Below are 16123 nucleotides of genomic sequence, written 5' to 3'. Positions count from 1 at the left end.
GTATAATATCCTTAACAGTGTATTATTTCGATGGTGTATCGCGCGGGAAAGGCACGTTTATTGTCACATGACAACGGCCTTCAAGAAGTCTCTTCAGTTATGTATGTTTGGTGGACGCAAAATTATAGCATTTCATCGTTATTTTGACGTTCCTAGAAGACTTCCGCAAATGCATGTTTACTGTTCATTAAATTCACTGGCGTTAGAATTGAAATATGTGGCGCTTAGATTTATTTACTACTAGGATTCTGCGTCACAAACATAGATAGCGATGGTCTTCCTCCTGGTGTAATCTTGAATGACATCAGCGATCAGCTGCCCGTGCTTTGCCTAGCAAACGCATCCTACAAGGAACAACATAACGATGAAGGAAACCTCTTGCTTCGCACGGTAAACGAAACTGCGCTAAACATGTTCAGCTGCCTTATCAAACAAGAAAGCTGGCAGGCCGTCTATGATGAGCATAACCCCGCAACTGCGTACAAGATCTTCTTGGACAAATTCAAACAGTGCTAAAATACAGCCTTCCCTCTGCGAAAGCAGAAAAAAAGAAATGAAAAAGTTGGAAAGCCATGGATAACTGAGGACTTATACAAAAGAATACGTAAAAAGAATAAATTGTACCACAGTTTCATTAGCTCTCGTAATTGTGACATATTGACTGAGTTTAAAAGATTCAGAAATAAATTAAACTTCGATTTGAAAAAGGCAAGGGATGATTATTACGAAAGAAAGTTTTACAAAATTCAAAACGATCAACGTAGACTGTGGAATACTGTGAACGATTTAACTGGATGAGGGCGAAAAACGCATATCGTGAATGAAATTGTAATAAATAATGCCACTGTAGTTGGGAAAGAGCTTGTTGATGAAATGAATCGACACTTTGTTAGCATAGGGGTATATAGTGGACAAGACTCAGAAGCGGATAGTTTTATGACTACAGAGCAGGTTGATTCCATTATGCTTACACCAGCGGCCCCTAGTGAACTTGAAACAATTATCATGGCCCTAGAAAACAAAGCTGCAGGCGGGGAAGACGAAATAAAGGCCTTACCTGTCAAGTATGTTGCTCATCTCATTAGTCCTGTATTAACCCATATAACAAACGAAATGCTTACACGTGGTGAGTTACCAGATGAATTAAAAATAGCTAAGGTCACCCCTGTTTGCAAAGGTGGCGACGATAAATGGCTTAACAACTACAGGCCGATATCTGTTTTGCCGGTGTTTTCTAAGATATTTGAGCGTGTTAATAATGATAGGCTTACGTCATTTTTTCATAAACACGAAATAATTACGAAGTCGCAGTATGGCTTTCAATAGGATAAGTCTGCACAACTAGCTTTAATAAACATAAAGGATAAAATAATTGAAAATATTGAGAACAAACTGCTCACTCTGGGGATTTTCTTAGATTTGAAAGAAGGCATTCGACACTGTGCAACACGATATCCTTCTTAAGAAGCTTGCTGCGTATGGTGTTCGAGGTGTAGCACAGAATTTAATTACATCATATCTCTCAAATCGGTATCGGTATATGTATGCGTCGACAATCTGGTATCACAAAAATCGAAAGTCGAATATGGCGCCCCTCAAGGATCAATCTTAAGACCCCTCTTATTTCTTGTATACATAAATGATATAACGTCAATACCAAACTACCCTGAAATAATAATGTATGCTGACGACACTAATATCTTCTTCACTGGCACTACAAAAGAGGTCACAGAATCATCAGCTCACAGTTACCTCTTACACCTCTCCAGGTGGCTTAAAAGCAACCGGCTGAGTTTAAACACATGCAAAACCAAATATATAATTTTTAAGCCAGCAAATAAAAGAGACCCCTACTGTGTTCATCTGAACTTTGAGGACACGTTACTGGAACAAGTTACAGAGCAAAAGTTCTTGGGCGTATGGTTTACAGAAGACCTTACATGGAATACTCACGTTAACAAATTAAAAAGTGAGCTATCTCGAGCTACTGGCTGCATGCATAAAATACAAAATATACTACCCACCTGGTTGAAACAAACATTATACTACTTACTTTTCTATTCAAAAATCAGTTACGGCATATTAGTATGGGGAACTACGACAGCTTCAAACTACAACAAACTAATCATTGTACAAAATAAAATAATGAGAATGTGTGAAAACTATGTGGGTGACAAACGAGGACTCCGAACAAAACCGCTCTTCATTAAATATAGCATGCTTAAAGCAGATCAAGTTTATTATTTCAAACTACTCCAGTAGATTTATAAAAATAGGCTGCACACAATACCTGTCGACAGTTGCACCTCATACCCAATATGTAGTAGACCATACCATCTAAAGCCCGCCACAAGAACTAATTACGGAAGGCAAACCTGGAATTATCAAACGATTAATATATTAAACAGTGATCACTTTAACGTACAATACACACAATCCTTCCACAGCTTCAAAAATGACTGTAAAAACCTATTAGTGGGCAGTGACATTGCATTTTCATTTTGAGTAACTTGTGCTCATCCCTGATAACACATGTAACCTCAGTTATGTGTGACCCTCGAGGGACACAACATCCCGGAGAAGAACATGGTTAGGATCCTGGGCATGTGGCTACAAGGCAGCCGGAAGTGCAGCCACACCATTAGCCTGCTGAGCAAGGCGGCGGAACAGGTGGGCCGCATGATCAATAGGGTGTCCCAAAAGAGATACGGAATGAAAGAAGAAGACACTCTGAAGCTAGTCAACAGCCTAATTGTCAGCCGAGTCACGTACTCTCTGCCGTACCACGTGACGACCAAGGCAGAAAGAGAGCAAGCAGACACCATCCTCAGGAAGGCGTACAAGACGGCTCTGTGTCTACCGAGAAACACGTCGAACGAGAAGTTGCTCCAGCTGGGCATCAGCAACACCTTCAGCGAGCTCGCCGAGGCTCTGCTGGGTACGCAAACCGCGAGACTCAGAGGCAACCCTACGGGACGAGCGCTCCTGAGGAGGTTGGGTCGGGATACGAGCGGACTGGCAGACAGATACGCGGACGTACCGGACCACCTCAGAAAAACCATTAATGTGGGACCACTGCCAAAAAATATGGATCCCAACTTACACGAAAACAGGCGAAAAGCTAGGGCCGAATATGTTGAGAGAACGCTAGCCCAGCTAGACAATACAGTATACACGGACGCCGCCGTATATCCACACGGAAGAGAACGCGTAGCCGCGACGGTAGTGGTTAATAGAGAAGGAAACCCGATCACGTATGCCACAGCAAAGGTCGCTGGCACAGCGGAGGCCGAGGAGATTGCCGTAGCGCTGGCGGCAGCGGAAGGTTATAGAACAGGCCGATCTCTCAACATACTGACGGACTCAAAAGAGGTGTGCAGAAACTACACGAGAGGCAGAATCAGCAAAACTGCCCTCAGAATACTCAGCGGAGCCACCTCCGCCAAGAAGGAAAAGCCCCGACACAAACTAATCTGGATCCCGGGTCACGTAGGCATAGTGGGGAACGAAAGGGCAGACAGCCTAGCTCGAGGTGAAGCGTTCCGAGCTGGGTGGTCGAATGCCCCGGAGACCCACCTGCAGGCTTGCGAGGGGGGATACGCAGAGACCCTGAACTTACATAGAGGAACTAGAATTAGATATCCGCCACCACACAAAGACCTCTCAAAGGAGGAAGCGACCAGCTGGCGCAGACTACAGACAAACTCCTTCCCCAACTTACACGTGCTCAATAAGATGTTTCCCACACAATACAGGGCCACCTGCCCTTGGTGCGGTGCCAAACCTACACTTTATCACATCACCTGGGAGTGCGAACGCAACAAAGCATTCCACAAACACGAACACCCGAGTGCGGAGCAATGGGAGAGTCGGCTCACCAGCAGCGAGCTCACGGCCCAAAGGGCCCTAGTGCAGCACGCGAGCGATGCAGCGCGACTCAGTGGAGCCCTGGAATAGGGGCCCACCCTTGCTGAAAAGAAGTCTCCAGTCGCCAGCGCCAAGAAGATGAAGACGACAGAGACATCATAACCGCGAAACTCTCGAAAGACTCAAAAGTTTTCCCTCCCTCCCTCCCTCAGAGCTTGTAAATTATATTTGCCGTTGTTTCGGCATTTACGTTGTACATCAGTCTAAACCTTCGTTCTTTTCTGAAATGTTTCTACGTACTGATCTATTTACTGTATATGCTATTTATTTTCGGGCCAGGGATTCTATGGTTTTCTTTTCTTTGTTGAATTCTGATGTAAACCAATTTTATTGTTATATAATACTTATTGCTTATGTATCTTTTGCTTTCTTCAAAATCTATCACGTTGAAGCAAAAGTAATGATTCGGAGACATGCATTCTGAATAATTGAATTTTTCGTTGCTGTGTGCTGTGTGTTAAAGATATGTTTGGCAAATATGTATGTGAATGATACGTCATGCTGCCTTGAGCTGTAGGGGCGCAGAGGCTCTGTCAGGCATTTTGCCTCTACCTCTGCCCCCTACACGGAGAGAATCCGTGAAACAATAAAAAAAATTACTCCGCTCAAAAAAAGAAGGACGGCACCTGGATTAAATTGACTGACGTTATGAGTAAAATTAATTTGAGCGGGAACACCTTAGATCAAGTGATGATAGACAACCATGGAAAAAATAGCCTGCGCAGCGACCATAAATGTTTAATCCGAAAATTTGATAGACATACTAAAGCAAAACACGAATCAACACCATCAGAATTTCTAAAAAAAGAATGAAAGGCAAATAACGCAGATTTCAAAAAACACAGAGAAGAAAACGGAGGCTTTTTCTACAAGTCTAGGAATATAAGGAACTGGTAGACATTAGGCAGCAGGAGATAAGACAAACACAGCAAAAAATTGTTGTATTGGAAAGAGGAAAGCACGTAAGTGGTGTAACAAGAAAATAAAGCAAGCTATATAAGAGCGTAAGCAGGCGTCTAGGGATCACCAAGAAGCCAAAAAGTTGGGATTATTCGAAGAGTTGCTCCTTAGATTGAACGAATACAGAGAAAAAGAAATGGTGGTGTGCGAGCTCGTGCAAGAGAAAATTAAATGCGCAAGTGAGCGTTGGGTGCACGACAATCGCAAAACAGACAAAGGCGCACCCTAAATATCCTGCAACCATGTAAGAGCTCTCGGAGCTCAAACTAAAAATTCTCAAACGGCTATAAGGTATGAAGACAGCAGCATCTTCGAAGGAGACGATGCACTGTGGTACATGACAGAGGTTATTAGGGATAACTTCGGCACGAAAGAAAGTGTAGTTCAAACTGATCCGGCAACAACAGAGAAGCCTGATAGATCAAAATGTAGAAAAGAGAGCTTCTTTTGGAAAAAAGAAGAAGAAAATGTCGCTAGTAACACGGAAGCAGGACGCGATAATAACACGGCAGCAGGACCCGATGAGATCCCAATACAGGTAATCAAAAACCTCGGTCCAAAGAGCAAGGCACTGATACTAATGCCATAGAGCAAGTGACTGGAACGAAGAAAGTTCCGGTTGGATGGCGTGAACGCAAGATGAACCTCATCGGCAAAGGCAAAGGGGATAAGAAGAGCTCGTATAGGCCAGTTACAGCAACGTCGGTGATATATGTATGCAATGACAATGCAACCCATAAAATTAGAACTGTCAAATCGGGTAGAGAAAAATTATATACTGGGGGAACTACAGAATGGGTTCAGACCAGGCAGGCACTTAGAGGATAATAAGTTTGTGCTAACTCAGTGCATAGAGATTTAAGTATAGCGCAGAACAGACCTTTATGGACAGCATTTCTAGATATTAAAGGAGCCTAAGGCGACGTAGACAGGGAATTGTTATGGGATATTCTTAAGCAAGAAGGCATAGATGACAATTTTGTGGAGCTGCAGAGAGATATAGAGATAATCGAGTACACGTTGTATGGAAAAGCCGAAAATGTAATGAAGTGGTGGAAATTCGCCAAAGACAGAAGCAAGAATGCCATCTGTCTTCATTATCCATGCTTTATGTTAAGGGCATAGAAAGACGACTGGAAAACAGCGAATTAGGGTTTGATTTATCCTGCATGCGTAATGGACATATTGTGCGACAGAAGCTCCCTGGACTGATGTATGCGGGCGACATAGTGCTACTAGCGGACAATAAAGTTTTACAGACACTTGCAAATGTCTGTGGCAACGCAGCGACAAATCTGGACCAAGTTTAGCACAGAGAAATCGGGAATTATGATCTTTTATGAAGGGACGAGTAATTACGTGGTGTCAATTCAACAGCAAGTCATACCCATAGTCAAGCAATATAAATTTCATGGCGTATGCATAAACGGAAGAAAAATCCTACTCAAGCACCCAGCAAGAGAATCTGAAAATAAAGGGAAAGTGCAGTGCTGCAATAATTAAACACAGAGCACTGTGGAACCACAATAAGTATTAGGGGGTGCGTGGAATCTGGAAAGGAGTAATGGTGCCAACGTTAACGTTAGCAAATGCCATTCTGTGCTTAAAATCGGATATCTTGTCGGGATTGGAAGTTGACCAATGATCGGTAGGCCGGTTGGCTTTGGGAGCCCATGGTAAAACCACAAATGAGGCAGTGCAGGGTGACATGGGTTGGGCCACTTTTGAAGTCAGAGAAGCGAAGAGAAAAATTGGTTTTGACGAAAGACTCGGGAACATAGATGAATACAAATGGGCGGCTAAAGTGCACAAGTACCTGTACTTGAAAAGCGTGGACACAGAATGGAGGAAGAGGTCAAGAAAGTTGGAAACCAAGTACAGGGTAATTGAAAGCGTAAATAGACAACCAGGAGTCATCAGAAAGAAAGCGAGAGAAACAGAGACAGTGAATTGGACGCAAAGAATGGAAACAAGAAAGACCATGGAGATTTACAAGAATATGAAGAAAGAAATTAGAAGGGGAAATCTGTATAACACGAAGTGAAGTGCCCTGCTATTTGAGGCTCGAGCTGGTTGCCTAAGAACAAAAACATACCGCAGCAAATGTTTGCAACAAGGTGAGGCATATGTATGCGGCAGCAAAAATCCGTAGACCACTCAGCACATCCTAATAGAATGCGAAGGGATTCACCCAGTGAGACCCGTGTGTAACGCATACCTTCCAGAAGCGCATGCCGTTTCAAGTGGACGGAAGCGTCAACCGGTCAGCAGTCGAAATAAGCAAGAGACGTTTAGACAATTCGTGTAAAAAAAAAAGCAGGGAAGAGATTGACACGGCGAGATCTGTTACAGAGATAGGTAGTGATACAAGCTATAGATAGAGAAGTTGTGAGAGAAAAAAAAAAGATTAAGGATATGTATACAAAAATTCTAGAATGAAAAACATGTATATCATACCGTTATGAGAGGATAAGGACATCACTGAACAGAAGTGTAACTCGGCCGTCAAGAGCTCGGAATACCATCGTCAGCGTTGGGCTGTCCAGAGAGCCTGCGATGCGGCGGTTAGGTTAGGCCTAACTGTCCCCACATGGGAGAGGCCCGCGATGTCGTCCTAAGGGGCGGCGCTTCTGAGGATCCTTTTAATAAAGTTCTTCGTATCCATATCCGTATAGCATACCTGAATAAATCATGCAGGCTAGGTGACTATTTGTCACCGCCCCGTTTCAAAAGGGATGCCTCGCTGCGCGGTGGGAACCGTCTCGGTCGGAGAAAACGCGTCTGAGCGTGCACGCGCGCTGTCACCCACCAGCACGCGCGGTGGCGGAAGTGGCGCGCCGGCCTCAGTACGCTCTACTCAGTGGCCGGCCTTGAAGCACTAGCGCGGCGCGGTATCTCAGCGTGCGTGAAGGCTCCAGCGTAGAGCGGCGCAGTTCCCCCTCCGCTATGGTCACCATAGTTCCGCTACGCCGGCGAAAAGTTCATATAGTGGGGCGACCGGTGGCGTTCGGCGTACTTTGGCGCGACCGGCGCAAGAATAGAACATGCTTACGCCGAAGCCGCTAGACCAGAGTGCATCGCGCCATTATTTCCTGGCAGTAGGCGGCCCTTGCAGTTCGGGTATGGTGCCGTAGTTCGGGTGCGCCGAAGAGAGCGTGCTGAGTTAACCCCTTCGCCAAACGAAAAAAGCGCTCGCTCGTGGCGCTCTTGTGCCCAAGCATAGCGGCAACAGCTGATCCCCGCCCTGCGGCGGGCCACGTTCAGCGCGCCGAACTAACATGAAAAAGGGACAGAACAGAGACATATAATAAACATTTATTCATCGGATCATTTGAACAACCATGCATGTCGACCTTGTCTTCCTTAACATCGACATTGGTTCACACTCTCCGTTTTTTAAGGTCCGCATGGTCCAAATTACGTGAAACACTCGGCATATAACCGTACTTTGCATGGAGAGTACCGGTGAACACCTATATTTGGATAACCGAACAAAGTTATCAACCTAAATTTGAATAACGTATAGTCGGCACATATGTGCGCCACGAAATTACGCATATGACTGTTAGTACAACATAAGGAATCATGCAACAGTTCATCTAAATCTCGCAAGACCGTCATTGCAGAGCATAAAAGACCACGGACAAAACGAGGCTTAGTAGCTTTTACTAATTCGACCTACGTGTACCTATGTGTCTCTTTAGTTCGTAATTAGCTAGTAATGGGTAAGTAGTGATTTGTGAGATGTATAGTAAATTCTCCGGTTACTACCTTTTTGCTCAGATTTGCAATAGAAAAAGCTCGTAAAGTGTCCCGGCATTTCTTCCGAGTCCGCATGACACACAGTCTTCGGAGTGTGGCGCGCACTAAGCGAGACGCCTTGCGCAGGAGCCGATATCCACGGATCGGCTGGAGAGGGAGCGAGAGCGCATGGAGCGCATGGAGCGACTGGACCGGCTTGAACGCGAGGAAGATGAGCGGCCTCGTTGGCAGCGCTCCATCGAACGGCAGGCCGCGTCTCCGGCCATGTCGCCGCCGATTGCGGGCGCTGCGACCCCGCCAGGCGTGCAGTACGTGAGGCCACCCGGGATGGCATCGCCGCGGCCTCCCATGGGCGCCCTGTCGCCGGTCGTCTCACGACCCCGGCTTGCCATTTCTCCGGTGATGTCCCCGCGGTCGCCGTCGCGCCAGTATCTGTTCCCTGGCCCACGACCCATGATGAGCCAACCCGTATCCGGGCGCATGAGCCCGATGACCCCGATGACCCCGCGGTCGGGGGCGCGCTCCCCGTCCTGGCCCTTCATGTCCGACCGACAGGTATGCTGCTCGCGCACTGCGTATGCAACACACGTTAACGGGGTGGGCGAACGCGTCGGGGCTGTCGATGCTACCGTGCTATCTTCACTGCCTATCCTGACGCGGACCACGCGAGCAATGCAGTGTGGCAGCAAACAGTGCTCGCACGCAGGTGAGGGCAGCGCGCCAGTACCGCAGGGAACGACACAACTTGCTCGAGTGGATCATGACCTGGGTGTTTGTGGTGACGCTGGCTGTGGTGCTGCTGGCAATTCTCGTTTTCTACGCCTCATGGCAGACGCGGCTGGACAAGAAGATGCAGGAGCACCTCAACCTGTTGCAGAGGCTCGGCAGCACGCCACGCTTCGGCAGTGCAGTCTTCAAAGATCTCTACAATGTCGACCTGCCCATCGAAGTGTCCCTTCGCACCATCCTCAAGTAAGCTGTCCCTCGGCTACACGCCTTTCGCACGCCATTACATTGTTATCGGGCCAGTGCATGTCGGAAATATAATATACCAGCAGAAATTCGTAACATTAAGCTATTGGAAATTGCACCTTAAGTTATTGTAAAGGGTAAGAGTTAATTGTGCCCAATTACTGGCGCGACGATTATTTTAAGCTATTGGAAATTGCACCTTAAGTTATTGTAAAGGGTAAGAGTTAATTGTGCCCATTCACAAAACTGGCGATAACGTTGACGTCCGTAATTACAGTACCGTCTCCCTGCTATGTTAGAGTGGAATAGTCCTCGAGCACTTCCTTTTCCAGCGTTTAAAAAAAATTTCCTCGCAAAAGAAACAGAGGTCGAATGCAAAAAGTTTTTCGTTCGTAATTACTCTTTGCCATTGGCCGGCCTCCTTCGCTAATATGTCCACCATCAGGATTGCCTTGAATTTGATCTTACGAAGAAACATATCGTAAGAGCTTTTTGTGAATACTAGCCCAGCTAGTACCAGCTAGGAACGGAGAACAGGGTGACCCTGTTCTCTGTTCATTTTCATTACCCCTTCCACTTTATTTTTTTGCTCGTTCTGAGCTGCGCTACAAGCCTAAAAGAGTCATGAAATACCAACTCGCCCAAACTGCCACCCTTTTGATCAGTATACTGTAGTAATGGGCGACTTCAATACAAAAGTGGGGAAAAAGCAGGCTGGTGAACAAGTAATTGGCAACTATACGGCGTTGATTCTAGGAACGCTAGAGGAGAGATGCTGGTATAGTTCGCAGAAAGGACTAAGCTTCCAATAACGAACACCTTTTTTAGGAAGCGTAGCAACTGAAAGTGGACCTGGAAAAGCCCTAATGGTGAAACAAGAAATGGAATTGACTTCATACTTTCTGCTGATCCCAGCATAGTGCAGGATCAACCTAGAGGCAGTAAGAGTAAAAGCAGACAAATTCAGTTTGGCAGTTGCGAACAAATATGCAGCCTTAGAAAAGAGAGATGAAGATGACATAAAGGTAACGAATGAAACCGTAACTAGACTGGCTTCAGAGGTAGCAGTGGAAGTGGGAGGCAAGGCACCAAGGCAACCAGTAGGCAAGCTCTCCCAAGTAACAAAGGAGTTAATAAAGAAACTACAAAGAATGATGAGATAGGATAGAATTTGCAGAACTGTCAAAACTGATCAACAAGGCGAAAATAAGTTATATTCGAAATTATAACGTTAGGAAGACTGAAGAAGCCGTAAAAAACGGATTCAGCCTGAAATCAGTGAGAAGGCAACTTGGTATAGAACAAACCAAGATGTATGCATTGAAAGATAAGGAGGGTAATATCATCAGCAATCTCGAAGATATAGTAAAAGCAGCTGAAGAATTCTATACTGACCTGTACAATACCCAGAAGAACAAGGATACCTCCATTCGAAATAGTAATGAACAGGTTACAGAGGCTCCTTTTATAACTAGCGATGAAGTTAGAAGGGCCTTGCAAAACATGAAACCATAAAAAGCAGCAGGAGAATTCTCCTGCTGCTTTTCTTCATCTTAAGATGGAATAATAGTCGATTTAATCAACGATGAAGGAGTCATAATGCTTGGAAAACTGGCGGCTCGTTATACGAAGTATCTGTCGACTGCAAGTGTCCAAGAAAACTGGAAGAACGCAAAGATTATACTAATCCACAAAAAGGGAGACGTTAAATAATAGAAAAATTATAGGCCCATTAGCTTACTCCCAGTATTATATAAAATATTTACCAAAATAATTTCCAATAGAATAAGGGCAATACTGGACTTCAGTCAACCAAGGGAACAGGCTGGCTTCAGGAAGGGATACTCTACGGTTGATCACATCCATGTCATTAATCAGGTTATCGAGAAATCCGCAGAGTACAATAAGCATCTCCATATGGCTTTCATAGATTACGAAAAGGCATTTAATTCAGTAGAGATACCATCAGTCATAGAGGCATTAGGAGTACAGACCACTTATGTAAATACCTTGGAAAATATCTACAGAGGTTCCACAGCTACCTTAATCCTACACAAGAAAATCAGGAGCATACCTATAAAGAAAGGGGTCAGACAGGGAGACACAATCTCTCCAATGCTATTCACTGCGTGCTTGGAAGAAGTATTCAAGCTATTAAACTGTGAAGGCTTAGGAGTAAGGATCGACAGCGAATATCTCAGCAACCTTCGGTTTGCCGATGACATTGTTCTATTCATCAACAATGCAGACGAATTAAACAAATGATTGAGGACCTTAACAGAGAGAGTGAGAGTGGAGTTGAAGATTAATATGGCAGAAGACAAAGATAATGATGAATACCTGGGCAAGGGAACAAGAGTTCAGGATCGCCAATCAGCCTCTTGAGTCTGTGAAGGAGTACGAGTCTGTAAAGGAGTGAGTGAGAAGAAAATTCATAGAAGAACAAAAATGTGTTTGATCGCATACGGCAGACATTGTCAGCTCCTGACTGGAAGCTTACGATTATCATTGAAAAGGAAGATGTGCAATCACTGCATTTTACCAGTGCTGACATATGGGACAGAGACTCGGAGACTGACCAAGAAACTAGTTAATGACCGCGCAAAGAGCGATGGAAGGAAAAATGCTAGGCATAACGTTAAGAGACAGAAAGAGAGCGGTTTGGATAAGAGAGCAAACGGGTATAGCCTATATTCTAATTGACGTTAAGAGAAAAAAGTGGAGCTTGGCAGGTCATGTAATGAGCCGGTGTTGGATAACCGTTGGACCATTAGGGTTACAGAATGGGTACCAAGAGAAGGGAAACGCAGTCGAGGACGGCAGAAGACAAGGTGGAGCGATGAAATGAGGAAATTCGCGGCTGCTAGTTGGAATCGGCTGGCGCAGGACAGGGGTAATTGGAGATCGTAGGAAGAGGCCTTCGCCCTGTTGTGGACATAAAACAGGCTGCTGCTGCTGCTGCTGATAATGATGATGATTATGTACTGTTCGCTACTGCGTTCCCTCCCTGGTGTGTGATAGTGTTTTGTGTTCGGTATTTGCATGACCAGCTTTGCATTGCCATATTCCTTCTTTTTTTTATATGTATCGTTAATTACAGTGGTGTTAGAGTTCGACACGCGTTCTTTTTTAACGAGTCGGAGTGGTTTATAATTCCTCTCTGCAAATATATAATTTGTAGCTACCCCTTGGCCATCTCCACTATCAAAAAAAGAAGAAAAGCTGGCAACGTTTTCTTTGCAGTTAGTAGTTTTTTTTTTCAGCGACATAATAACACAATGGGAGAAGAGTTCAATTCAGGAGAGCCTCTCATGATGAACAAGAAAGAGTAACGCTCTGAATGTGTATGTAGTACATGACAACACAATGGAAGAATATACAGGGTGTCCCAGCTAACATGGACCAAGCTTTAGAAAAGTATGGATCATGGCACGTGATAATGCCATGTGATTACGTACGCACCCACACCAGAAAGTTGCGCTCTCAAACTAAGCACGAAATATATTGTGTAAGGTATTGTGGCACAATAGATAACTGTGGGGGCACGCACTTTTTCCACGACGCGCTCGTTCCGTACGAACAGGGTAGTATTCGAGTTGTCTCGGGAGGGGCTCAACAGACAAAGCAATACCTCTTCAATGCATTATTTTTTTTTTTTCGCGAGGTTTCCTAGGGAGCCTGCTTGAGGGTGCTGCTTACTGGTGCGCATTGTGCGGTGCACATGGGTGCGGAATCACGTGGTATTTTTCATGTTTCGCTGGCATTCTTTGTCGGCTGTAAAAGTTAAACACTCTAATTGTATCTTGCTGAAGACATCCCACTTCGATGTGTCCTATAACTGTCTAGAACTTCTGAATTGGCGTGTTGTTAATTAGGAGAATAATTAACGCCTTATATATTTGATTGCAATTAACTAAATAAAAGGCATCGACAACAAAGCTTTCTGGTGGCTTCTTAACGGAGCGGTGAACAATCTACTTGGTTTTGGTCGCGTAAAATGATCGCGTAATACATTAAAAACTCGGTCCACATGTTAGCTGGGACACCCTGTATTCAGTTAATGCAGCATACAACTTCATATGCACAATACCAGGGAAAATTCAAGGAATGTCTACATTATAATGATTTATATGAAAAGCTTATACAAAGAAGAAAGTAAACAATCCACAAGAATGAAGGACTACTCTAAGCGTCAAAGTAAACGTTTACTTTTAAATTCATTCATTCATGCGACTCCGTTTTGTTGCGACGGCGAGGCTTCTGCGCAGGCTTGCTGCGAGCAAAGGAAGACTTGTGACAACAGCGCCGGTCCGTGCATGTGCACTGGGCCCCTGTGCAAGCGTACAACTTCCTTGGCCGGTTCTAACGCCTGCCAACGCAGACTTTCCGCCTGCCGCGACGCTTGTCGACATCGTGAACTACTTAGTTTTATGGATGAACCATCTATATCTTACGGAGATGAAAATGTAGAATCTTTAGGGGCCAGGCAATACAACGGTATACAGTTGTTCGTGAAAACTGAATTTAAAGGCACGCGTTAAGGCTCTCCACCTGCGTTTCCTCGTTGCCTCGTAGCACAGTAACCGGCTATGTTGTTTTTTTAAGTTAAGAGTATGGCGGGTTACGCATGATGCAGGGCCAATGAATGCAAGGTGTTTCATAGGAAAAGGGTATCTTGTGGGAACAAGTGCTCCGAAATAAATTAGTAGGGTAGCGCGGAAAAATTTCTAAAAAAAAACTCTAGAAGGTTATTCGTTCTAGATATGTTTTCTTTACTTATTTTTTGCTACCCAGAATCTCGGTGAAGCTTAAAGCGACGATTGGGCATGGCGAGCAAGACCAAGCCGGTCACGTGAGCAAATAAGCAAATTAACGCAGCGGAGGCAGAAAATACATGGCATAGGCGTATCGTGTGCATGTTGCGGCGCGAACTTTGGTGTGCGTGGGCATATGGCACAAATAATTTTAAACGATGCATTCCAAAGCTGAATAAAATCAGGCGCCGCACGCAGCCTGTCCCTCGATTCAGCTCAATTCGTTCGACGGAAAGCTTGAACGCGTACTCACGATCACCTTTACGGAATGACAATCAAGCAGCCTTAAAAACGACAGGAAATGTATACGCTATATGTATAACATGGGTTGCCGTGTCGTCGACGCTGTTGCAATCCATTCACAGTCATGTCCTAAGTTCGGTGCTACGTGTCCTTGTCGCTATGCGGTTGGTCCGAGACCGCAGTGGGTCAGGCCGCCGATATTTCAATACACGAGGTCAGTAACATCGCCGTTTTCATATGACCAGATATGACGTCTGTAGACTGATATAAACGGGGGTGGCAGTAATACGTTTGGCAAGCATGTGTCACTCGGCGAGATGCGTGATACTATACACGCGAAGTGGATGTGCTCGACGTTTCATGCGGTGCAGTAACAAATTTAGCGACGATCTTGCTGTACCGATACACAATGTGGTGACCAAAATTTTGCGCGTACAGCATGCATCCTGACGCCGGTATACGTTGTGGCTTTTTTAATATTGCGTGTATACGTGACTGGGTGTACACTTGCCCCTCATGCAGGACAATAACAAACCTGAAATACATCGCCGGCTCAGAAACGGAGTCTCCCGTTGCCAACTACGTCGACAGATTTATGAAGGACAACAAGATCAATAACACGAAGAAATTTACCTACGTTGTCAGCCTGTCTCATCCAAGTCAGTCTGATAACAACAAGGTAAACACGCAAGCGTGTTAATTACAGCTGATTAGAAATATATTCGGGATGTGTAACTGAATGGAGTGCCTTAGTGGCACCTCATAGCGTGATACGACCTTCGCACTCGTCAAGCGGTTATCTTGTTAAGTGTAGTTCAATTCCGTCTAGTCTAGCTTCGTCTTCCGTCATAATTTATTAGTCGATGTCTGCAGCGTAGCCAGAAATTTCTTTCGGGGGGGGGGCGGCACGTGAAGGGTGTGCCCCCCCCCCTCCTCCGTTTGGCTGCGCCACTGGTCAGGGTACAGGTGCACTGTATAGCAGCCTCGGGCGGAAGCTATACAGAATGAGCGCAGGCCGGCGCTCATGGCCGGTTCACACCTCTCGCTCTGTTTCTTTACCCGTGGATCGTAGCGTCGTTCGCAGCATCTGTCTCTGAGCACATCGCTAGCATGATGCCACTGATATCCGCAAGGCTGCTAGAGGGCACTGGGGTGCAGTTCGACCACAGCTCTAATGTGCTTCAATTGCTCTTGTCCGCACCTGTACAGGTCAAAGTACATGCAAATAACACCTGCACTTCGACGCCCATGTTGTTTGTGTGTGTGCGGCATTTCGCACCGTATTTGCCTCGATCCGATCGTGAGCAAAATGGCTCACTTGAGCTTGTAGAATTATTGAACTTACAAATTACCCCTTCGTAGATTGTTCTCACTTTGCCATTTCGCTGCCAGGTCGTTTTATGTAGCAATATGACGTTATCCCAGCCATTACTAGGCTACCACGT

At 45.2% G+C, this 16123-nt stretch overlaps 1 protein-coding gene across 1 annotated transcript in view; it reads left to right on the top strand.

Moving 5' to 3' along the window:
• The window catches only part of LOC135907860 (N-acetylated-alpha-linked acidic dipeptidase 2-like), a 69548-nt gene that overhangs the window by 11106 nt on the left and 42319 nt on the right, over positions 1-16123 (top strand). Inside the window, exons 2-4 of the mRNA XM_065439614.1 lie at positions 8776-9204; positions 9356-9621; positions 15201-15357. Of these exons, the coding sequence (XP_065295686.1) occupies positions 8776-9204; positions 9356-9621; positions 15201-15357 (852 nt within the window). The remainder of the gene's footprint in view (positions 1-8775; positions 9205-9355; positions 9622-15200; positions 15358-16123) is intronic.

Source organism: Dermacentor albipictus, chromosome 1 (genome assembly GCF_038994185.2).
Source record: "Dermacentor albipictus isolate Rhodes 1998 colony chromosome 1, USDA_Dalb.pri_finalv2, whole genome shotgun sequence".
Taxonomy (NCBI): Eukaryota; Metazoa; Arthropoda; class Arachnida; order Ixodida; family Ixodidae; genus Dermacentor; species Dermacentor albipictus.
Note: the sequence above shows the minus strand (reverse complement) of the source record. Positions and strands in the feature narration are given on the sequence as shown.